The sequence below is a fragment of the Phyllostomus discolor genome, chromosome 2 (genome assembly GCF_004126475.2).
Source record: "Phyllostomus discolor isolate MPI-MPIP mPhyDis1 chromosome 2, mPhyDis1.pri.v3, whole genome shotgun sequence".
NCBI classification, from domain to species: domain Eukaryota; kingdom Metazoa; phylum Chordata; class Mammalia; order Chiroptera; family Phyllostomidae; genus Phyllostomus; species Phyllostomus discolor.
Genome location: NC_040904.2, coordinates 214,698,702 through 214,721,880, shown reverse-complemented (window position 1 = coordinate 214,721,880; position 23,179 = coordinate 214,698,702). Strand labels below are relative to the sequence as shown.

At 52.9% G+C, this 23,179-nt stretch overlaps 2 protein-coding genes across 2 annotated transcripts in view; one reads left to right on the top strand and one right to left on the bottom strand.

The window, feature by feature from the left end:
* Positions 1 to 1,674: 1,674 nt before the first annotated feature.
* Positions 1,675 to 14,626, bottom strand: RIBC2 (RIB43A domain with coiled-coils 2). Its single transcript, XM_028533467.2, has 7 exons — positions 14,354 to 14,626; positions 13,486 to 13,567; positions 10,909 to 11,253; positions 7,792 to 7,910; positions 4,489 to 4,716; positions 2,864 to 3,030; positions 1,675 to 1,867 (listed from the first exon to the last, which is right to left on the bottom strand). The coding sequence occupies exons 1-7, from the start codon at positions 14,465 to 14,467 to the stop codon at positions 1,789 to 1,791; spliced, it is 1,134 nt and encodes a 377-aa protein (XP_028389268.1). The 5' UTR covers positions 14,468 to 14,626; the 3' UTR covers positions 1,675 to 1,788.
* Positions 14,627 to 14,738: 112 nt separating this feature from the next.
* Positions 14,739 to 23,179, top strand: part of SMC1B (structural maintenance of chromosomes 1B) — a 53,950-nt gene continuing 45,509 nt past the window's right edge. Inside the window, exons 1-5 of the mRNA XM_036019744.1 lie at positions 14,739 to 14,879; positions 16,121 to 16,309; positions 18,873 to 18,985; positions 19,072 to 19,275; positions 21,495 to 21,733. Coding sequence (XP_035875637.1) covers positions 14,771 to 14,879; positions 16,121 to 16,309; positions 18,873 to 18,985; positions 19,072 to 19,275; positions 21,495 to 21,733 — 854 coding nt within the window. The 5' untranslated portion in view covers positions 14,739 to 14,770. The remainder of the gene's footprint in view (positions 14,880 to 16,120; positions 16,310 to 18,872; positions 18,986 to 19,071; positions 19,276 to 21,494; positions 21,734 to 23,179) is intronic.

The following is a 23,179-nucleotide window of genomic DNA, read 5'->3' as shown; positions in this document are numbered from 1 at the left end:
AAACCTTGCAGGCAAGAAGGGGCTGGAAAGAAGTATTCCAAGTCATGAAAGGCAAGGACCTACATCCCAGATTGCTCTATCCAGCAAAGCTAGCTCTTAAAATGGGAGGGCAGATAAAGTGCTTCTCAGATAAGGTCAAGTTAAAGCAGTTCATCATCACCCACCCCTTATTATGTGAACTGTTAAAGGGACTTATCTAAGAAAAAGAAGATAAAAAAATTTGAACAGTAAAATGACAACAAACTCACAGTTATTAATAACCAAACCTAAAGCAAAAACAAAAACAAAGCAAACAACTAGAACAGGAAAAGAATCAGGAACAGAAATGGAGATCACGTGGAGGGTTATCAGTGGGGGAGCAGGATGCGGAGAGAGGGGGGAAAAGGCACAGGGAATAAGCAGCATAAACGGTAGGTAGAAAACAGACAGGGGGAGGTTAAGAACAGTATAGGAAATGGAGAAGCCAAAGAACCTACATGTACGACCCATGGACATGAACTAAACGGGCTGGGGGAGGTACGCAGGTGGGAGGGGGTGTGCAGAGCAGAGGGGAATAAAGGGGGGGAAATGGGACAACTGTAATAGCATAATCAATAACATATATTAGAAATATATATATAAGCAATTTTTAACATGTTATGTTTTATTATACAAAACTTAAGAGTTAAAGCAAGCCTCTCCATGTGGGCCCTCCGATTCAGGCTTCTGCACCTGCCTATGTACCCACGTCTCCTGCCAGACGGCGGGAGAGCCTAGCAAAGCACCCGGGGCGGGAGGAGCACCGTGCCCTGGAGGAACCAAGGTGGCCTCCCGCCTCCCACCGCATCGCCCTGCGCCCGCCGACGCCGGAGGGCCAACGATCCGTGGAGGCTGTCGCTGTCCATCACCTGCCCCCCTTTATACGAAGGCGGAATGGGAGCACAGACGCGCACGCAGGGAGACCGCCGTGTGTAACAGGTGGAGGCTGCAAGATCAGGGTGGTGAGTCCGCAAGCCAGGGGGCGCCAGAGGTCCCACAGGCCAGTGCCCAGAGGCTGGGGGGCAGGCCTGGGACCCTTTCCTCCAGCTCTCCGAAGGAGCCAGCCCCGCCCACCGAAATTCAGGCCCCCAGACTGTGAGCAGCTGTAGGTTCTGTCCTTTAAGCCCCGGTGTGTGGCAGTTCACTACAGCAGCCCCAGGGACCTGAGGTGCCCACAACCCGCCTCCTCCAAGGGAGCGTCCCCGCCACCAGCCGTCACTCTAGGAACAGGCGGCCCCTGCTCCGGAAGCAAGGACGTCTGGGAGCCCTCAGCAGCAGTGGCGATGGTGTGATTCGTAGGAGACTATTTGTAATGGGCGGAGGTGGATGTCCCTGCCCTGCAGGCCGGGGAGGTGTCAGAGTGGGTCCGTGGAGCGGTGTGCGTGGCTGCCTAAACGTGGCAGAAACCCACCCAGGGGGCATCTGGGGAACAGCCGGTGTGGTGGGTTAGGGTTAACCCACCCGTGTGTGGGCCACACACGGGCCCAGCGCTGCCCCTGGAAGGAACCTGGGCAGGGCCGCGGCCGCGCTGCCCCGCACCCCCGCACCCAAACTGCTCCGGGGACGCCCTCTGGGCCGCCCCACACAGACACGGACGCTCCTCGTGGAAACACGTGGGAGAGTTTCACGGATGTTTTGTCCAGCGTGGAGAAATGAAGTTAAAGGGCACTTGTCGACCATGTAGTGAAAATACTGTTTTAATAAATGGGCCCTTCAAGGTGACTGCATTGTATACAAAACAATTCAGAGGGACGGGAAGTGTCTCTTTCATCATCGACTTCCTGTGTTAAATTGTGTGAAATAATCTTCAGTGGGCTGGTTTGTATAGACTTCCTTCATGTATTTCTTCCTGCAAATAAAACAAGGAGAAACACAATCAGCAAAAGCCTGGCTTCCTAAGCTGTCTACCTTTTAATTTTTTCATCAGTGTATCCCCAGGATGCGTCGCCCTGCGGACCCCAGTGGACGGGGCGGTTCCTCGGCGAGACCCGGGGTGCTTCAGAATTCTGTGTCCGCAGGTGTGACTGTGAAGACACCTGCTCGTCCCATCCCATCTGACTTCTGTCAGCTCGGGTCTCAGTGCTCCTCCTAGGCGTCCAACAGAAGTGACCAGGTGACAATGGGCCCGCTGGCAAAAGGGCTCGGATATCTGGCGAACACGCGGGGGGTCCCTTCTAAGTTCAAGCCCAGAGCTTGATGGATGGACACACGAGTAAATAACGTGAGTTTCAGTGACATATTCGCCCACTGACCTGCACTCGGCACTGCCTGTAGGGGGCGCTGAGCCGCTCTCGGGCCTGTCTGCATTGAGGAAGGGACTCCGGGCTGCGACAGGCACCGGCCTCCTCTACGCCACCGGCTCCCTGGGGCCTCCCCTGACACCGGGCCCTGCGAGTACTGCGTCACCAGCACCCGAGTCTCAGCTACTGGGGTCCCCGGGGCCCAGGTGAGGACCCCCAGGGAGGGGTGTTCAGGGATGTGGCGTGATGGAATCTCTGTCACCTGGTCTGGGATGGTGGTTTCCAAGCCCTTCATTTCTGGCTTCTCAGCTCTGGGCCCCTCTCCCCTTTCTGTCTGCATCTTCCCCAGGAGGCTGTGCCATGGCCCAAGCCACTGCCACCGTGGGTGTCTCTGGGGGACCCCACACCAAGGGTCCTGGGCCCTTTGGGTGGGAAAGATTGGGGGGGCGGGGAGGTGGGAAAGCACAGAGCCTGCTCCAGGGGCCCTGCTGGCCAGCACCCACCACCCCGCTGGCCCCCTGACCCTAACCTGCTCCCAGCCCCCTCGGCCTGCTCTCCCGGGGCCTGGTCTCCCCGGGCCCGCCCAGCCCTCACCCAGCACTCACTGCGAAAGCTGCTCCTCGGCCAGGCTGAGGTTGCTGCGGTCCAGGGCCCTGCGCAGGTCGCGCTGCTGGCGCCGCTGCTGCCGCTCCAACAGCAGAGCCGTGCGGGCATTCTGAACCCTCTGCCGGTCCCAGCCCCTGTCTCGCTGGTACTCTTCTTCCTGCAGCCGCTGGAGAGAGGAGATGTGACCCATCACCACCTGTCCCTATGGAAGAGCGGGGGTGAGGGGGGGGGGGGAGGTGGCTAGGAGGGCCAGCGGGGGAAACTGAGGCTCTGGTCGGTGCGCAACGCCATGCAGGGACTCAGAGGAGTCCCTGCCACCCCTGGCTGAATGCTGGGGTCTCCTGGTTGCTTCTAGAACAAACCCATGTCACAGCCCCACCCAGGACGACGGGCCCATGATCTCGGGGGTGAATTTCTGCATCCCAGCTCATTCCTTGCTGACTGCCTTCCAGGCCCTTCTATAAAAAACCCCGGCTCCTAGAAGAAACCGGATTAACGCAGACGGGAGAGGCCAAGCCCTCCATGCAGGCAGCTCCATCAGCCGTCCCGAGTTGCTCTGTCGGCTCTGCCATTCCTCACAGCAAAAGGGAGCAAAAGTGGGGGGGGGGGGGGCTGGGCCCATACAGGGACACCCCAAAGCGCCTTCCTTGGGCTGCAGGGCAGGGCTTCCCCCACCAGAGGAGGGGGGTGAGCCAGCTGCCGGGGGCCCAGGCCCTCACCCAGAGACCGAAAGGCGGGCTGGTGCCTGGCTTTGCCACCTACAGGCCAAGTGACATGGCCACTCTGAACCTCAGTTTCCTCACCTCTAAAATGAGGCCACTCACAGGTGCCACCCTGCGTGTGACACAGATGCTTTCATCAAGCATACAGACAGTATGGGGACATTCTGGCCCGGACTGAGCAAAGCCAACCTAACTGTTCTTCACCTGGCCTCGTGGGAGAGGAGGTGTGGGGGGCGCGGGGAGGGGTGCTCTGAGCGGCGAGGCTTAATGCGGGGTTTCTGCCCCTTGTGTTTTCCGTCTTCCCGGTTGCTCGCAAAGACTGAAAATCAGAATTGCTGCTTTCAGGACCCAAGACTCTCTCTTCCTCCCCTTCACCGCAGAGGGGTCCTCTGCTGCGCACCCCCAGTGTCCCCCATCTCAGTCACGGGAAAAGCCAAAGTCCTCAGGGGCCTGCCAGGTCCCGGACCCTCCACCTCCCTGGCCTCCTCGGCCCGCCCCTCACGTGCTCCAGCCCCCAGGCCCCTCGCTCGTCCCCCCTGCCTCCCGGCCCCGGCGGTTCACCCTGCCTGGCCACCGTGTCCCCAGATGTCTGCAGGGCTCACTCTGTCCCCCGCTCTGGTCTTTGTGACAATGTCACCTCCCAGTCCCCTGCTGACCCTCCTCTGGCCATCACCCTCCATGTCCTCTCCCCTGCCTTCTTTCCCTCCCCAGCGCTCAGCACCCAAGCTACACCATACAGGACAGGGATTACTTGGCCTGTGTCCTCTCCCCCACTGGCCCGTGAGCCCCTGGAAGGCAGCTGCTTGGCCAGTGTCACAGCAGCTAGGACTGATGCCCTGGAGGGAGGGAGGGAGGGAGGCGGCAGGAGGAGGGTCCGCGGGCCGTGGGGGTGGGGCGGGCACCAGCTTCTCCTGCACTTGCTGCTTCTGAGTCAGACGGATCTGCTCCAGCTGCTCCCGGCTCATGCCCTTCCAGCGGTCGGGGACCACGCGGTGCGCCCCGAAGGAGCTGGCCGCCTGCTGCGGGTTCTCCGAGAGCAGGTCCCCGTGCAGCAGGTTGGAGATCTCTGCCAGGTTGTCCTCGTGTTCTTGGCTTTTCTCTAGAATTTTCCTTTCTGCTGACTCCGTGGCCTAGGTGGGGCAGACATTAGGGAAGAGGCTCCGAGTGACCCCAGGGAGACGTGGGCAAAGGCCACAAATCTCACTGGGGGCGCTCGAAGGAAGAATGCGCTGAGGGGACCAGGGACCAGGGGTGGGGGGACGCGGTAGGCTCAGCAGTGTGGATGTGGGCTGCCCTGCGCCCCCTGCTGGGCGTGTGGCTGGGCTGTGGGAATCGCCACCTGCTGGTGGTGCGCGGAGTTGCTGCAGGTCTCCGCACCGTTTTGCCCAAGCAGGGAGCTGCGGCCTTGCTCGGCCTCACGCACCCCTCGGCAGGGCCCTGTGTCCTCCCCTGTGGCCCTGGTCACCCTTACATGGATGCAGGCCACACAGAACACTCAAGAGTGATTCACAACACGGGGGACTTAAAGTGTGAAAGCATATTGTCACCTCCGTGCCCCAGGTGCCCACCAGCCACCGGCCCCCATACAGGTAAATTCAAATCCCTGCTCCAGTGAACGAGACGAGGGTGGGCCCGGCCCTGGCTGTGGGGCCTGGAGCAAGCCACCTCCCCCTCCCGGCTGCAGTCATTTGCAGGCCAAGTCAGGAGGTGGCTGAAGAGACACTGGTCAGCATTACTGGTTCTCCCGAGTAACGGGCAGACGGGGCACTTTGCAAGGACCGGGCACACCTCGGGGACCCACGAGGCAGCCAGCCCGATGGCACCACATGAGCACATGCTTTACAGCTGGACAGGCGGGATTCAAACACCGGACTTGCGGCGTTTGGAAGCCCAGCATTTGAATTGGCCAAAGCAAATCAATCAGGCCTTGGGGGTCCCTGCGAAAGTCAGCTCCCTTCTCTGAGCCCGTTTATCAGTTAAATGGGGTCGGTCAGGCCCCTCAGGTGAGGCTGTTGCCCGCAGTGACTGAGAGAGCAGCCGATTGCTGCTAGGGGTAAAAATAACGCCGGTCACCGACGAGTCCTGGTAACGTGCCCTGCGTTGCAGCGTGTGGCATGCGCTACCTGCTTTCACCACACAGCCTCGCCGGCAAATGTGGCCGCGTGGGCCACTAAACACGGCCAGGGCTCTTTCTGGGCTCATGGCACAGTGGCACTGCCTGCCTGCTTAGAGACGGTGTGGCCACGTGGCAGAGGAGACACGGGCATTTCCGGAAGGACGCGGTGGGGATATCAGGCGCATGCCTTCTCTGTTGGGCTGCTACAGTCCCCTAGCTGGTGGCTGCTCTGTCTGGGGCCTGGGCTCCAGAGTGAGGACGAGAGGAGTAGCGCCCCTCGGCCAGCTGAGGGGCACAAGGAGCATGACGAACACCACCTTTGCATTTTAAGCCACTGAGACCTGGGAGGGGGTTCTCCTTCTGGCTGGCATGGGTAGGTGCCTTCACTATCCCCATTCTCCCGGCGCTAAAACTGAGGCGCGTGAGCGGCTTTCCCAATGCTACAGAGAGACGCCTGGCCTTGCGCCTGCACGCGGAACCGGGCGCCACAGCCACACCATCTCTCTCCATAACGGAATGCGCGGAGGCTCGCAAGTGTGTGTCTCCACCTGCTGCGTCTGAATGACCTGCCTGGGATTTTCTTCTGAGGACAGTCACCTAGACCCTGTGTGACTGCCCCAGGGTAGCTAACAACGCCCGTTTACAGTCCGGAACGGCACTGCGGACTCCTCCAGCACAGGGGCGTCGCAGCGCCCACCGCACAGTTGCGGGGCCTCGAAGTCCCGGCATCGCAGGGGCTCACTACAAAGTTTACTGGGTGAATGAGTAAATAAATCGACGAATGCAGCAGCGCATTTTAGCAAAAAGCATGCCGGTGCCGCAGGAAGACCCAGTGAGTGCCTGTTGACAGATAACGAGGGAATAAACGAACGGCTGGATGCCCCGGCAACGACGGACTAAGAATCAGCAGCCCCACTGCGCACTGCACTTACGGGGGATCACTGCGCAAGTCACACACACGTGTAACCGCTGCGCCGTGCGCCTGGAACTAGTATAACGTTGACTGTCGACTATCCTTGAGAACAAATGCTGCAGGTGCCTCCGCAGTGTGCCCTTCGGTCACCCCTCCCCGTTCCTGTCCCTGCTGCTGAAAACACGCGTTCCCTCTGGTCTCTGGTCCCGCCTCTCCAGGATCTTTGGTCACATACCCCCATCAGCAGGACGCACGTGACCTTGTGTCTCCAATACATTTAGTCTACAGTGCGGCGCCATTTGGCCGTAAAGATAGCGCGTGCTTCCTAATAAGCACGCATGTGCGCACAGACACACAGGAAGGGAAATCATGAGGTTAGAAATGTAGATCCGTGCAGCTCCGGCGTCGCCTTCCAGCTCTGCGGCGGACCACGCCGCAGGCTCGGCCTCGCAGACCCCTGTCCTGGTCCACCAGCTGGTCCAATAAGTGAATCCAGGCCAAACTCCCGCCCCACCCAGGGCACATAATTGCACGTGAAAAGAAAACCCGGGGAAGGAGTCTAATTTCCGAAAGGAACAGAGAACTTGAAACACGGCGGCATGGAACGGGCGTGGGGAGAGGAACGTCGGTGAGGGGCTGGGCGGAGCTTCGGGAGGAGGGAGCTGTCAGGAGACCCCCAGAGTTGGCGCAGACCATCATCGCAGTTACCCCAGCACTGGGCACTGTGGGCCGGCTCTTGGCGAGGAGGAACTTCCAGAGGTGGTGGCTGGGGGCGGGGAGAATGGGTGTAAAAAGGACCGAAAACGAGGCCAGGCGTCAGGGCAGTGCTGGCTGGTATCGGGCTGGGGAGTCGTCACCGTCCTCATACCCGAGAACCTGAGGTTCGGAAAGGGGGACTTACCCCCCTCCCCAGCTCGCACAGCCAGTTTTCGGTTTCACGCCCAGATTCGGAGCTCTGGGGCTGGGGCCGGGGCTCATCTGCTTCTGTGCCAGGGGAGCCTGGCTTCCCCTCCCCCCACTGCCACGCAGGGCCCCTTCGGGTGCGGGTCATGATGTGGCCCAATAAATCAGCTGAGCCTGGGGCCTAGGGGCGCCAGGGCACCCAGGGTAAGCGGCTGGGTGCTTGTCCTCCCGTCCTCCCCCCCTCCCCCCCCCCCGCCCCAGCCTGTGCAGTACCTGGTTCTTGTTGAATTCCTTCACAGCCGCACACACCGCCCTCCGGGTGGCGGTCCCCAGGTCCTGCATGTGCTTGGCGGTCTCATCCCACTGCAGCCTGGTCTGCCTGTAGAGGTCCTCTGGAAGGAAGCGACACGCAAGCAAACCTTGGCACCCACCTAGAGCACCCTCCCAAGCATGCAGGGCACCCCGAGAGCGTCCGTTCCCGCCTGTTTCTTATCTGGCTCTCATCTACAGCCTGCAGGTGCCCCAGAGGCGGCTGGGAGACCTCCATGAGCTCATTCAGGTAGAGCTCTGGGATGGGTGATGCCCGCTGGGGTCTCGGCCGGCCGCAGTGTGCTCCTTGCCCTCCCTCCCTGACCTCTCAGGCCTCTGCATCCTCAGCACCAGCCAGGAGGGCACGGTGGGAGCCCAGAAAGGGGGAGCTCTGCCATGGGAACCAGATGGGCTCCCCAGAGGAAGGGGTGCCAGGAACAGACACCCTGGAGAGCAGCGGCACTTTGCCAGGAAGAGGAGGAGAAGGGGTCGGAAGTCCAGCGTCCAAACTGCGTGCGGAACGGAAGGATTTGGAGACACAGAGTCTCTGGGTCCAGCCCAGACGCATCCCAGCCCCGTTCACCCGGCCCGTGCATCACCCGGCCTTTCCGGGCCACCCTCCCCCGTGCGGCAGGACTATGCCCACTTCGCAGGGTTGTGGCAGAAGAAAGAAGTCAGTAATCAGAAGGTCCTTCCTTTGGTGTTTGTGCCCGCGGGTCTGCACTTCGTGTCGCAAAGCAGAGGCCGACACCCAGACGATGTGTTACAGAAGGACTGTGCCCCTGAAACCTGCATAATTGTGTTAACCAAGGTCGCCCCGACACATTCAACTAAAAGAGGCAAGAAAAAAAACCTAACTCTTTGGCAGTGAATTCTGGCCTCTGCTCACCTCGGCTCCCCCCTCACCTTTCATGAGTCTGTCTGTTCGTGTATCAGAGCTATCGAGAACCTTCCATGGGCTGGCCGCACACTCTGCTGGGAGCCCAGGGCGTGGTGGGGCCTCCCTGGGTCTCACCGGCCAGGGGATGAGACAGGTAACAATCCAACGTTTAAAGAGACAGAGTACGACAGACTGCAGCAGCACCACAGAGGGAAAGGATGCTAAGAGGGAAAATTTGGGGGGGGATGCCTGAGTAGGCAGTTGGAGGCTGGGACGGGAGAGGCCCGCCAGGAGGAGGTGACGTTTCAGCTCAGTCCTGAAGGACATAGGAGCTGGGTGGAGAGCAGGTGCGGAGGTTCTCAAGTGGGGAGATTTCATCAGGACCCAGAAGGGAAAGCTGGCCAGAGTGCCCGGGACACGGTGAGTAGGGTGGGGGGTGTGAGGTGCTGTGGGAGGGTGGGGCAGTGGGCCGGCGCACAGGGCCCTGCAGGCCACAGGCAGCCTCTGCACTGCATCCCACGAGGAATGGGGAGCCCCTGGAGGGTGTTAGGCCGGGGTGGAGGGAGTCAGGAGGCATTGTCACCTGGGCATTGTTTAGAAAGCGGCGCTCACACTGCTGTGTTGAGAATGGAAGGAGAGGGATAAGAAAGAAAGCGGAAGACAACAGGAAGGCCCTTGGTGCGGTCCGTGCGGGTGAAAAAGGCGGCGCCGTGGTGGCAGGAGGGATGGGAGTCAGAAGTGTGTTCAGCGATCAGAAGGGACAGGAACTGGGGATGGCCTGGAGAGCGGGTCAGGAGCACCTGCAGCTTTCTGGCCTAAGAGAAGGAGGTGTTAGTAAGGGAGGGGGCTGGGGTGGGCGGGGCCCAGGAGAAGTGCGGGGTTAGTTTCCAGGGTGCTGGGCGATGCCTAAGACGACTTCCAGAGGCAGCTCAGGGACCAAGTCCAAGGCTGAGACGCGGCTCTCAGCCAGAGGCGGGCAAGTGGGGCACCTGGGAGACGGAGGAGATTTCCAAAGCCCCGTGAGGGGTTATTTCAACAAACACTTATCAGCGTGCCAGGGACTCAGGAGAGCGCAGTGAATGAAACAAAGTCTCCCAGCTCCGTGGGGCTTAGGGGACGCTGCCGGGGAGAGGGACGACACACACACACACACACACAACCGTGCAGTGTGCCACGGAGCATCGCTATGGGGGGACATTAAGCAAGGGAAGGGGTAGGGAATGTGGGGCAGGGGAGACCACAACTTGTAGTAGTGGTCAGCGGAGGCCTCACTGGTACGGCGACATTTTAGCAAAGACCCGAAGAAGGGGAGGGGGCGGCCACGCAAAGACCTGGGGGAGTATATTCCTCGGCGGAGGGCACCATAGGTGCAAAGGTCCTGGGGCGGAAGCGAGCCTGACGCAGCCACACTCTAGGAACGGCAAGGACGCCGGGGTGGCGAGGACGGGAAGGACGAAGGGCAGCATCGCGGGAGGTGAGGTCAGGCTGAGGGCTTCGCTGGAATCAATGTGGCTTTTACTGAGTGGGATAGGAAGCTACTGGAAGATTCTGAGCAAAGGAGCTAGCTAGCTTAACCTTTCCCAGCATCGCTCTGGCTGCTGGGCCGAGCAGAGGCGAGGTCAGAGGGGGCAAGGGCAGAAGCAGGGAGACCAGCAGGGGCTACGGCAGCCGTCCTGAGGAGAGACGAGCGTGACTGAGTCCAGGGTGGTGATGGCAGGGGCGGTGCAAGGTGGTTGAGATGTGGGTGACTTCCTGTTGGACTCGATGCAGCGTTTGAGGGAAGCGACAGGGTCACGGTGACTCGGTGCTGGGCACCCGGAAGAAGGGAGTTCCCGTCGACGGAGGTGGGAGGCCAGGTGTGGGGGCGTCTCACCGGACTCCTCCTGACACACGCTGGCCCCAGGTGGCTCCCCGCATCTCTGCAGCAGACCGTAAGCACCCCGGGGGCAGGGCCTGCGTCTGAGGTATGCGGGCCTCCAGCCCCCGCTAGGGCCCAGACGGAGCACAAGCTCAGCAAGTGTCCCTACAGGGCGCGGGACTGGAGACGTTCAGGTGCCGACACAAACACAGGTGCCGATGCCCCCCCTCCACGGCCACAGCAGCACACTAACAGGACTCAGAAAAACAAAACAAAACAAAACGAAAACAGGAGTCCATTTGTTCCGGAAAGCACGGAAACCAACGTGTTTTTGTCTCCTCACCTGCACACTGTTGGCCGGCCTGAGCATCCCTGCGCTCCCGCTGCTGCTGCAAGGCCCACTCCCTGTTCTGCTCCTGTTGGAACCTCCTCCTCTCCCGGGAGTTCAGGTCCTCTCCCATGAACCTCTGCATTCCCGAAATCGTGTTCCGCACATCGTTATCTGACTGCCGGGCGGGCAGGTCTTTCCTGAGGGCTAGGGGGTCGGAGAGGTCAAATTCTCGGCGAGTTTCTGGCGCCTGAAAGCTCTGCTGGAAGTCGTTGATGGCTTTGCAGAGGTTTTTCCTGTCTCTCCTTTGTCGGTCTTCTAGCAGGCATGCGATTTTGTCATTGCGCCTCATTTCAGCAGCTGGAAGGGACAGAGGTTATTCCTAAACTTAAGATGCAGAGGAAAAAATAAATTTGATTTTACTTTAAGAAAATTATTTTCAGCCCTGGCTGGTGTAGCTCAGCGGATTGAGCGTGGGCTGGGAACCAAAGTGTCCCAGGTTTGATTCCCAGCCAGGGTAGATTCCTGGGTTGCAGGCCATAACCCCCAGCAACCGCACATTGATGTTTCTCTCTCTCTCTCCCCCTCCCTCCCTTCCCTCTCTAAAAATAAATAAATAAAATCTTTTAAAAAAATAAAGAAAAGAAAATTATTTTCAGGGATTCTAAAAGTAATACAGCCCTCCAAAAAGGTAACATAACCATTAAAAGATTAGAATTCTGATTGTACAAAGCACACCTATACATCAATGAAGAAAACAAATAATCCAACCAAAAAATGGGCAAAGGATGGATGGGAACAGGCAAACAGAGAAATCTGAATAACTGATATACTTGAGAGAAGATGAGCAACCTTCCGAGATGGTTAGAAACATCCCATAGATTGGCAAGACATTAAAGATGCTAATGATAGCATGTACTCAGGTGTGGGGACACGAGACTCCTCACGCCCTGCTTGTGGGAGTGTAACTGGCACACTCACAGCGTTGGAAAGCAGTCTTCCAACATCCCGTGAAACTGAAAACACACATATCCTCTGACCTAGTAATGTGACCTCTACGCATCCCTCCCTCATGTACACCGGGACATAGTGCAGGCTAGTCATTACAGCACTGTTTGCAATTATTTAAAAAAATGGAAAATCTAAACAAGCCATCCATGGAGGAATGGATAAATAAACTATATTTAGTTCATATAACAAAATATCAGAAAGTAATTAAAATGAATATTCTATGTGCATACCATTGATTAAATTTAAATATACAACAGTGAATTTTTTTAAAACTTACAAAGAATCAATTCACTATTATACCACGTATGTAAAATTTCAAAACACACCACAAAACTGCATGAGATGGTCATGGATACACACATCCATGGTGCGAGCACAGAAACAGGCATGGGAAGGGTGCACGCCTCGGAAGAGGGAGGAAGAGGAAAATGATGAGGTGGGAAATATGTACATATTTTCAAAAAGCATTCTTAAAATATATCTAAAGCCAATTTGGCAAATGTTAACTTCTGATCTAGTGGTGGGTAGGTATATATCTCATATCATTTTTGTAAGTTTTATTTATTTTAAACTAAAAATTAAAAGGGTAAAACATTTAGAAAACACAGAACAGTATAAAGAAGAAAGCAAACATCACTCATAGTTTCATCACGACAGCATTACCACCGCTAAGGATGGGCCATATTTCCTTTCCTCTCCTAAGAGCATCTTTCCTATGTTTTAAAATCTAATTAATAGCCCACTGTGTATAAAATTTTGTACCCTCCCTGGCTGGTGTAGCTCAGTGGACTGAGTACAGGCTGCAAACCAAAGCATCGCAGGTTCGATTCCCAATCAGGGCACATGCCTGGGTTGCAGGCCACGGCCCCCAGCAACCGCACATTGATGTTTTTCTCTCTCTCTCTCTCTCTCTTCCCTCTCTAAAATTAAATAAATAAAATCTTTAAAAAATGTGTTCCCTGCTTTTCTCTATTATTTCTAGACAGAAGAAAATAACCACATTCGTTATGTATGTATATGTGGGGGTCCCGTAAGAATGTGGGGCCCCTGTTCTTTTCCGTTTTAAAAATCCTTCTAGTGCTTTAACAGAATAAGCTGAAATTGTTGCACATGCTGTGGGAAAATGAATCTATACGAAAAGTGTGTCTAAGAGCTGGAACACTATTATCTGAACTGCACCCAGTTCCGAGCCAGCTCCAGGGTGTGAGCTGGGAGTCCGAGTGTGCCATCTGGTGTAGAAGGCTGCCCCAATAGGAGGTCTTAAACTTTTGCACAGAGAATGTGCGTGTGCAAGGTTTTTCATAACCAGGTTTTTTTTTTTCCAAAGACATACATTTATCCTCAAAATATATTTCTTAGAACTCACATAGAAGAGCTGTTTTTCTTTTAACGAAGGAAGGATGAGCACATTAAGTTGGCCAAGCACAAGGAATGGTGAAACTTTAAAAGGAGAAAGAGAGTGAAAATGGCAAGTTTGTACATATGTGAAGAAATCAGGGTGGAAGAAATAAAGGCACACGGCCCCAAACCGCTCGGACAGGCATTCAGGAAAATCGAATGTCACGGATGCACTCAGCTCACCAAATGTTTCATGTTTGGCTTTTTCAGTTGCTTCTTTTATCTTTTGGTCATGAACCTGAAGATCCCAGGCTTCTGCATCTCCCTGGAACAGAAAACAAGGGGAGAGGAGTCAGAGCCAGATGACTGTATTCCATTGTTAACAGTCCTACTTCTCTTTTTATCCTCGCCCCACTGTCAGTGTATTGTCTTAGGTTCACATCCGGTCTGTTCATAACTGAATGCCTTTGCTTATAGTTGGTTCCTCAACCTGTCCTCTTCACAGTCCTCAGAGCCTCCTTCCCCTTTACCTTAGTTACCCATCCTCATAACACTGCTTAGACATCACCACCTCTGGGAAGCCCTCTCTGATTTCCTCTTCTAGCCCCAGTCTGTGCTCCTCCCCTTCCCTGCATTTTAATGTCTGCCTCCTCCAGTGGGCCATAAACCTTGAAGGTCAAGAATTGCCTTATCCCTCATCTCCTGGGCACCAGCTCGGGGGCCCCCACAAACTAGGAATTTTGTCAAATGAATGGATTGGAAGGAACCGCTGGCAATGTAGAAAATCTGGCTCAGAGAGAGAACCCATTCTAGTCTCTCTTGGGCCACAGACTCCAGGACAACTCCCTCCCCGCTGCAGGACTCCATTTGCCCGAGAGGGAGTATAATTCTTCTGTTAAGGCCTCTCTTATGTTCAGTAAAGTCAGTATATCCAGCCAGTTTTCTCCGTAAACGCCTGGTGCCGTCTGCAGCTGAGCCTAGATCAACAGTTTCACTCGAGGAGCCCATCTCCTCTTCTCTCCCGCACCCAGCTGTCGCTCCCCACCTGCCCCTCCACTTCCCCCAGCCCCCCGCCCCCGCGTCCCTTTCCCTGTTAGGCTGAGGGTCTCACCCCGATGATCCTGTTCCTGGCGTCGAAGACCCGTTTCTGCCTGCACAGCTCCGCATGCCTTCTCCTGGCCAAAGCGAAGTCCTGTTGCAGGTCCTTGGGCTGCGCTACCTCCATGGCTGGGAATCCTCAAGGAATTCTAAGAGGTTTTAAAACACACGAGATATCTCCCCCTGGGAGGTAGACGGGTCAGGGACCAGCAGGCTCCCGCTCCTCCGCAGGCTTTCAGCGCAGCCCTCTCCCACCGCGCGGAGCCAGAGGAGATCGGGTTTCCCCGGAGACGTAAACAGCCCGGTTGCCAAGGAACGGTGCGGCGCTCCTCGTGTGGCCCCCCCCTCCTCTCGCGAGACGTCGCGAGGCCCTTCCCGCGCTTTTCCCTCCTGCGCGTGAGGACGCCCCTGAGGCGCGGGGGGCGCAGCCATGGGCCACCTGGAGCTGCTGCTCGTGGAGAACTTCAAGTCGTGGCGGGGCCGCCAGGTCATCGGCCCCTTCAAGAGGTTCACCTGCATCATCGGCCCCAACGGCTCCGGTAACTGGAACCCAGAGCGCCCCAGCGGCCGGGCGTCCTTTTGCCCGAGGGGACGAGAGGGCGGCCGCGGGGCCTGGACTCCGTCCGGCACCTGCCGCCGGGCCCGGGAGCGGACCCTGGCCCTCCGCCCCGGGGTTCCGCCGGGCCTGCCCTTTGACCCTGCCGCCCCCTCCCTTTCTCCCCCCGAGACGGCGTGGGAGCGGGCCGGAGGCAGCCGTGGCGCCTCGCGGGGGCCTGGCGCGAAGGACGCCGTTGGCCGGGCTCCCGGAGTGCCCTCGCCCTCGCCCATGGGTGCTGTCGCCATTTTGTCGCGGAGGTCGGGCCGACCCTCCAGGAGGCCCCAGGGAGCGGCGGACGGCACCCCGGGCCTTCCCGCGCGAGCTCAGGAGCCACGTGGGGGCCGGCCGCTGGCCGCCACCTCGGCGAGGGGACGCGCGGACGGCGGGGACCGGGCCGGCTGCAGGGGACGGCGGTGGGCGTCCCTGCGGGGAACCCTCGTTCCCTCGTTCCTCCTGCACTTCCGGCCCGACAGTGACTGTCACCTTCTGACGGGTGACAGAGGGTGACAGGGTCGCCCGGGCCGCCTCGCTCTGCGCCCCGCCGACCTTTCAGGGTCCGGGGAGAGGCTGCTCCGCCCGTTTTACACCAGCTGCAAAACAGCCTCGTTCTGCTAGTTCGGGAACACGAGTGGCGCCCTCGGGACGTGTCCCTGCGAGGTTATTGTGACCACACCGCCCCGAGTTCCTGCCCGTCCCCTTCCGAGCGCCACGTGCAGCCACCAGCCCGCCGCCGTGCTTCGCCCCCTTTCCCAGAGCCGCGGGCGCGGCCCCGCCCCGCCCCGCCCGGTCCGTGTCTGTCTGGGCGCGGGGCGGCCTCGTGCGCGCGAGGTCGGGGAGATGCTCCCCAAGATCCCTGTCCCTGGGCGCCAGGGAGCGCCGCCCGCCGCCCCCGGGGCTGTTCCCGCGGCCGGTTTCATGTGGGGCTGGGGTCTGGGGCTCCATCTTTGCACGCTTTGCAGCTTCGTGCTCTGGGTGGCCGCGTGCGAGCGACGGGTCAGCCGCGGAGCTGGCGGGTCGCGCGCCCTGGCGTGCAGACGCGGCCGTGTGTGTAGACACGTGCTTCGGCTGCGTTTCGCCTCCACCAGCGTCCCCGGGGTTCCTCTGGCTCCCCGCAAGGCTCGCTTGCTTTTTGTTTGTCATTGAGAATGAATAACTCCTCCCCTCCCCTCCTCTCGTCCCCAGGGAAATCCAATGTAATGGATGCACTTAGTTTCGTAATGGCAGAGAAAATAGCTAACTTAAGAGTGAAGCACATTCAAGAGCTCATTCATGGCGCGCATGTCGGAAAGCCCGTGGCCGCTTCCGCCAGCGTGAAAATCGTGTACGTGGAGGACAGCGGAGAAGAGAAAACGTTCGCGAGGATTATCCGAGGTATGCCTCCGTGGGCGTTTCCAGAGCGGAGTCGGCTTGCCTGCGCCGCTGGCGCAGGGGCTGGCGCCCGGGCTGGCGCCGGGGCTGGCGCGGCTGCCTTTCCTCCGGGAGAGCGGTTCCCGGAAGCCTGTGATAGACGCCCCGCACCCCCGGACCCGCTGTGACCGTCCCCCGGACCCTCCTTGAGGCAGACCCGGTAATCTGTCCGAACTCCTCCGCTGTCGAGCAGCGTCCTTCTGCCCGGTTGCTGAGTGAAGACGGAGCAGGGGGCGCACCCGAAAGACGGGGAAGTCGCGCGGTCCTCCCTGAGGTTCTTCGTGGGTGTTTGCCTGGTCCTGTTAGTGGCGAACTGCTTGTGTGCATAGTTTTGGTTTGTATGGAAGGCTTCTTCTGCCATCAAAAAGCAACTTGAGTGAAGCATTAGAATTTGCATTTTGGGATTTATTCCTGAAATCCCTATTTTCTGAGTAAACAAGATTGGGGGTGTATTTTTTTTCAATATGCTAGGAGTTTACAGAGCCTCATAAAATAGGTGTTTCATTTCTTACAGTATTTTGATTTATGTCACTAACAAGAAATCATAAATATATACTTCTTGTGAGTGAACTATACAGAACAATAATGAATCTTTCCTGATAAATCAGTTAAGATGAATTTTACTTTAATACAGTACTACTCTCAATAATACTAAATATTGCTATGCTTAGTAACATGTACACCCCCAGTCCCTCAGATTTTCATAATTTGTAAACATTAAAGGCTTTTACATTCTTTATTCTTTTTTAATTTTATTTTAATCATTGTTCAAATAAGTTTTAATATTCTAATATATAGATGCTGTTTCATTAATTTCCCCCAAATTCAATCACAGCTATTTTAGAAATACTTATATACTTGTACGTCCATGTCTAGTTTCAGTATTTCACTCCACTGCCTAGATACCTTCACTGGTTTTCTCACTTTCTTCCAGCTCTTACTCAAAAGTCTCCGTCTCACTAAGGATTCCTTAGCCTACTGTATTTATTTAATAAACCATCATAATTTTTCTCTTTATTGTATAATTGACAAAATTTGTACATAGTTAAGGTATTCAACTTAATGTTTTAGCATACATTGTGAAATAAGTGACATAATGAACCTAATTAACACATGTATCATATGTATCACTTTATCCAGTTACCATTTGTGTGTGTGCATGCACGTGTGTGTGCGTGGTGAGAACATGTACCCTCTTAGCAAATCCAGGCTGTACAGTGCGGCACTGTTAACCACGTCACGCTGCCCTGCCTCATCTCCAGAACGTTACACCCCGAGTAACTGAAACTCTGCACCACTGGACCCTGTCCCCATTCCCTCTCCCCCGGCCCCTGGCAGCCACCGTTGCACTAAATGTTCTGTGGGTGTCACCTGCGTTCAGTTCCACACACAAGCGAGGTCATGCAGATCCGTCGTTCTGTGCAGGGCTCATCTCACTTGGCATAGCATCCTCCAGCTTCATCCGTGACATTGCAAATGGCAGGATTTCTTTCCTTTTTAGGTTGAATGACATTCCCATGTTTTCTTTACTTATTTATCCATTGACAGACATTTAGATTATTCCTTAGCTATTGTTAATCATGCTTCAGTGAACGTGGGGAGTACAGATACCTCTTCAAGATAGAGACTGGGTTTCCTTTGAACATGTGCTCATAAGGGATTGCTGGGTAGATCGCAAGGTGGTTCTGTTTTTAATCTTGAAGAGCCTTCATGCTTTCCATAATGCCTGTACCAATTTTATGTTCCAGCCAACAATACACAGGGTTTCCCTTCCCTTCATTCACATCCTTCCCAACATTTGCCTTTCGTCCTTCTGATTCTAACAGATGTGCGGTAACTCCTCACGGTGGTTTTGATATGCATTTCCCTGGCGTTTTCTAATACTGAGCACCTTTTCATATACTTCTTGGCCATTTACATGTTATCTTTTGAGAAATGTCTATTCAGGTTATTTTCCCATATTATGTATTTGGTCTTTTCCTATTGAGTTGTATGAGTTCCTTATATATTTTGGACATTGACCCCTTGTCAGGTACGTGGTTCCATCACCATGACCTAATCACCTCCTAAAGGTCCTGCCTACTAACTCCATCACCTTGGGGAGTTAGGATTTCAGTATGAATTGGGGGGGGACACATCCAGATCACCATCCTATTGAAAACTGCAATGCCTATTCCCGCTCCACAGAAACTTTCATATCCCCTTTCCCCATTCTATTTTGCTTACTCCTTAACACTTAACATTTTCTCACGTGATACTGATTTTACTTACATATGTTGTTTTTCATCTGTCTCCATTACTGGGACATAAACTCCTTGAAATCAGACTTTCGTCTCTTTTGTTTACCGCTGTAGAACACTCCTTGGTGTACAGTGTGTTTGTTGATTGACTACATGCATTTGTTAACATGCATACTATTGCATAACTGGCCATTTCAATAAGAGAAATAATCTTATAAAACTTTTAGTAGTTGTTGAAATATGTCTGGTATTTACACTCCCTATGACAGTCTTCGTTTTATCTTTAGGGGGATGCTCGGAATTCCGTTTTGATGATAGTCCCGTGAGCCGTTCCGCTTATGTAGCAGAGCTGGAAAAGATAGGTATAATAGTCAAAGCCCGGAACTGTCTAGTTTTCCAGGTAAGTAGCTGCGAAGGTTATTTGGTTTATGATTTTGAAAAAGACCACTGTAACTTACATGTTGGTTGCTTCCCTCTTTTTAAAAGGGAACCGTAGAGTCAATTTCTATGAAAAAACCCAGAGAAAGAACCCAGTTTTTTGAGGAAATCAGCTCTTCCAGAGAGCTTATAGGAGAATATGAGGAAAAGAAAAGGAAGTTACAGAGAGCCGAAGAGGACGCCCAGTTCAATTTCAATAAGAAGAGAAACGTGGCCGCGGAGCGCAAGCAGGCCAAGTTAGAGAAGGAGGAGGTAAGGTGTCGCGAAGGCGTAACCAGTCACCCGTTGCATACAAGAGCTGTCAACATTGCTCGATGTTGGCTTGGGGTCACTGATAAGGTTCTTTCAATGATGTAAGACAAATAAAGCCCCAAATTCATTAATGATAAACTTTTTGATATGTTTTTCACCGTTTGGGCTTTTTTTCCCCCCAAATAGGTAGGACAACCTGAACTACAAAAATGATTCTTCTCCCACCTAAAAATAAGCCTAAAGGGTATATGCCTGCCTTATATGGCAGAGGCGCTCAGAATTCTGTTTCTTATCCTCTTATGCTCTTAAAAACTACTGGGGACCACAAACAGTTTTTGTTCATGTGGGTTATGTGTACCAATATTTATTGTATTTGAAATTACAATTTGGAAATTTTTAAAATATATTTTAATGATCAGTGTAAAAATAACAATAATAAACTCATTACATGTTAACATAACATTTTTATGAAAAAACTGAATAATTCTAAATTATTCAGTTTTCTAAACTAAATAAGAAATATAACATTGTTTTACATTTTTGTAATCTTAATATCTAGCTTAATAAAAGACAGATGAATTCTCACATCTGGTTCTGTATTAAATGTTATTTGTGTCAAGGCCCAGCCACTTGCCTCACCGTTGGCCCTTGTACCATCACTGCAGATATCCACACAATGAAAAAACCAAAGTCTTAGTATTATTATGAAAATAGTTCTGACCTCAGGGACTCCCTAATACAGGGTTGGGGACTCCTCAGGAGGCCATGGCCATACTTTGCAAATGCTGTTCTGTGCTAATTTCTTGGTACCTTTCACATTGCCCAACAGAGTGCTGTGTGTAATGGTTGATGAATTATTTGTGTTTAGAGTGATCTCTTTAAAATGCAAATCAGATTCTGTCTTTCTGTTGTCTAAAACCTCTCCCGGTGCAGTGCTTCCCACTGCACCGAGAATCTGCTGTCCTGTCCGGCCTTCTGATTTGGCCCCTGTTCACCCCTCAAGCCTTAACTTCCTCTGCTCTAAGACCGCACCGACCTTGACTATTTACCGAGCACCCCACACTCCATGCTAGCCTGGAGCTTTCGCTGTTTCCTCTGTCTACATAGCTGTACGCCTGATCTTTACGTGGCTAATTCTCTCATTCAGCTTTTCATTAAAAAGCCATTTTCTTGGGCCAGCATTTGCCATCCATGTCTTTAGTCTAAATTAGCACCTTCTCCCTACCCCCTCCCAGGTACTACTGCATTATCCTATTTTGTTTCTTTTGTAGCGCATATTGCTATAGGAGATCTCGTTTATTTGTTCGCTTAATTACCCTCTGAGTTCTCTTCATTCCTCCCCACCCCACTAGAATGACTAGATTATAAGTATACAAGAGTGGAGACTGTTTCTGTCTTGCTCTTCACTGTATTCCCAAGAACGGGGCCTGGCACATAGTAGGCAGTCAAAAAATATTTGAAGAAATAAATGAGAGGTAGATGTGTTCCTGATTTGTGATTTTTTTTTTGTTTCTTCGTGTTTGTACATGTGTGTATATGTCCTCAGTTTTGTCAGTGAGAGTCAGACCATAGCACTTACACTGAAACAGCTCATGGAAATGAAGGATTGTAGAACTTTAAACATTGTAAGAACAATTAGAATAGTCCAGCTCCCTAATTGTTTACAACATCCTGGCAGATGGCCGCTTACCTGCTCTGTGGAATACTCCATTGATGAGGAGCCTTCCTCTCAAGGCAGCCCATCCTTTCATTGATAGTACAGATGCCGTTTCTTCACATGTAGTTTAGACTTGTAATAGTCCTATTAGTTCTCTTAGTAGAAAAATCACACCCTGTAGCATTGAATTTAAAGATGCTGGGGGTCTTACAAGTCACATAACTGCCTTCAGTTTTCAAGTGCAGCTGATGTCAGAAATGGTAATGGACTTGCCACACTCCGAAGTGAGGGCTGAAATGGGACGAGGACACAGGTTTGTGGGCATCACTCCATTGTTCTCACCCCCACACCACTGAGTGAGTGGATCTAAAGATCACTTACTGTTTTACTGGTTGACTGTAAAAGTGTATCCAGAAACCTTCTCCAAATAATGCTACTTTTAGTGAGAATACTGTCTCATAATATTCATTAGAGATCATTTCTTAGCACTATAGTTGAGTTTATGAAAGGTCATTTTAAATATACTTCCATCTAACTATTGTTGACTTGTACTGTTTTATAGGCAGAACGCTATCAGAGTCTCCTTGAAGAACTGAAAATAAACAAGATTCAACTGCAGCTTTTCAAACTGTATCATAATGAGAAAAAGATTCATTCTCTGAACAGCGAGTTAGAACATGCAAATGCAAATCTAAGTGTCACGAAAGAGTCTCTTTCTCGTCATGAAGCCATTGTGAAAGCCAAGAAAAGGGAACACGGAGTGCTAACTAGACAGCTGCAACAGACAGAAAAAGAATTAAAGTGAGTTTTTAAAAATGGTTATTAATAGTTGGATTTTATGTAGATCAACAGAGAAAAAAAAGTGATGTTTTGAAAGTTGATTTTTTAAAATAAACTTTTGCTTTGGAATACTTTTCAATAACAGAAAAATTCTAGGGAACAGAGTTCCCATATTGCCCACACTCAGTTTCTCCTGCTTACAACATCTTACATCATCAGTATGTTACATTTGTCAGAATTAATGACCCAGTGTGGATACATTACTGCTAACTGAAGTCCATAGTTTATTTTTATTTTCTTAGCTTTTACCTATTGTCTTTTGTCGGACCCAGAACACCGTTTTTCTTTTAGTCACCACAGCTCCATAGACTCCTCTTGCTGTGACAGTTTCTCAGGCTTTCCTTGCTTTTGATGGCCTTGACAGTTTCCAGGAGTGCTGGTTAGGTGATTTTATTGAATGTTCCTCCTTTGGGATTTGTTACTTTTCTCATAATTACACAGGGTTTGTGTAGTTGGGAGAGGAAGATCACAGTGGTAGAAAAATGCCATTCTCATCCCACTAGATCAGAGATGTTCACATATCATAGGTGTCATGTGACGTATCTCTCTCTAAGGTATCGTAATATTAGCCTGCCATCACTGTCGGCGTTGACCTACCCTTGCTTACCTACAACCTCCCACTCCAAGAGTAAGAAACCCGCCTTCCACAAAGTGCCATTCATTTGCTTAATTGTTCAGTTCCAGTAATCACGTATGGCAGTATCAGAATTGGTAATCCATACCCTCCTAGGAAGCAGCTTTATCAACTAGCCTATGATGCTCATGTACAATTCCTTCTCCTTTTACTTTTACAGCCTCCACTCATCTCTAAAGTTACCTAGGTTAGCACCTTTATCCACCTCAGGAAGGTAGTTTCATACACATGTAATAGAGTGTTTTGTCACTTCCTATGTTCCATCTAGGATGCCTTGGGCTCCTCTAAGTGATTTTTTTTTTGGATTTGCATACATAAAGTGTACTCTTGGTGCTGTAAAGTTCTGTAGGTTTTGACAAATGTGTGATGTTATATTCTGTCTGCCATTATAGTATCATATGGATTATTTTACCACTCTTAAAAAATCCCCCTGTGTTGCTCGGGTTGGTGTGGCTCAGTGCATTGAGTCCCAGCCTGTGGACCACAGGGTCGCTGGTAGGATTCCCAGTCAGGGCACAGGCCTGGGTTGTGGGCCAGGTCCCCAGTGGGGGGCGTGCTAGAGGCAACCACACAGTGATGTTTCTCTCCCTCTCTTCTTCCCTTGCCCTCTCTCGAAAAATAAATCAATAAAATCTTTAAAAAATTCCCCTGTGCTTCAACTATTCAATCCTCCCCCTCACTTCTGTCAACCACTGATGTGCTTATGGTCTCTGAAAGTCGGTTTTTAGAGTTTATTTTTAAATGTATGATTTGATCAAAAGAACTACACTTTA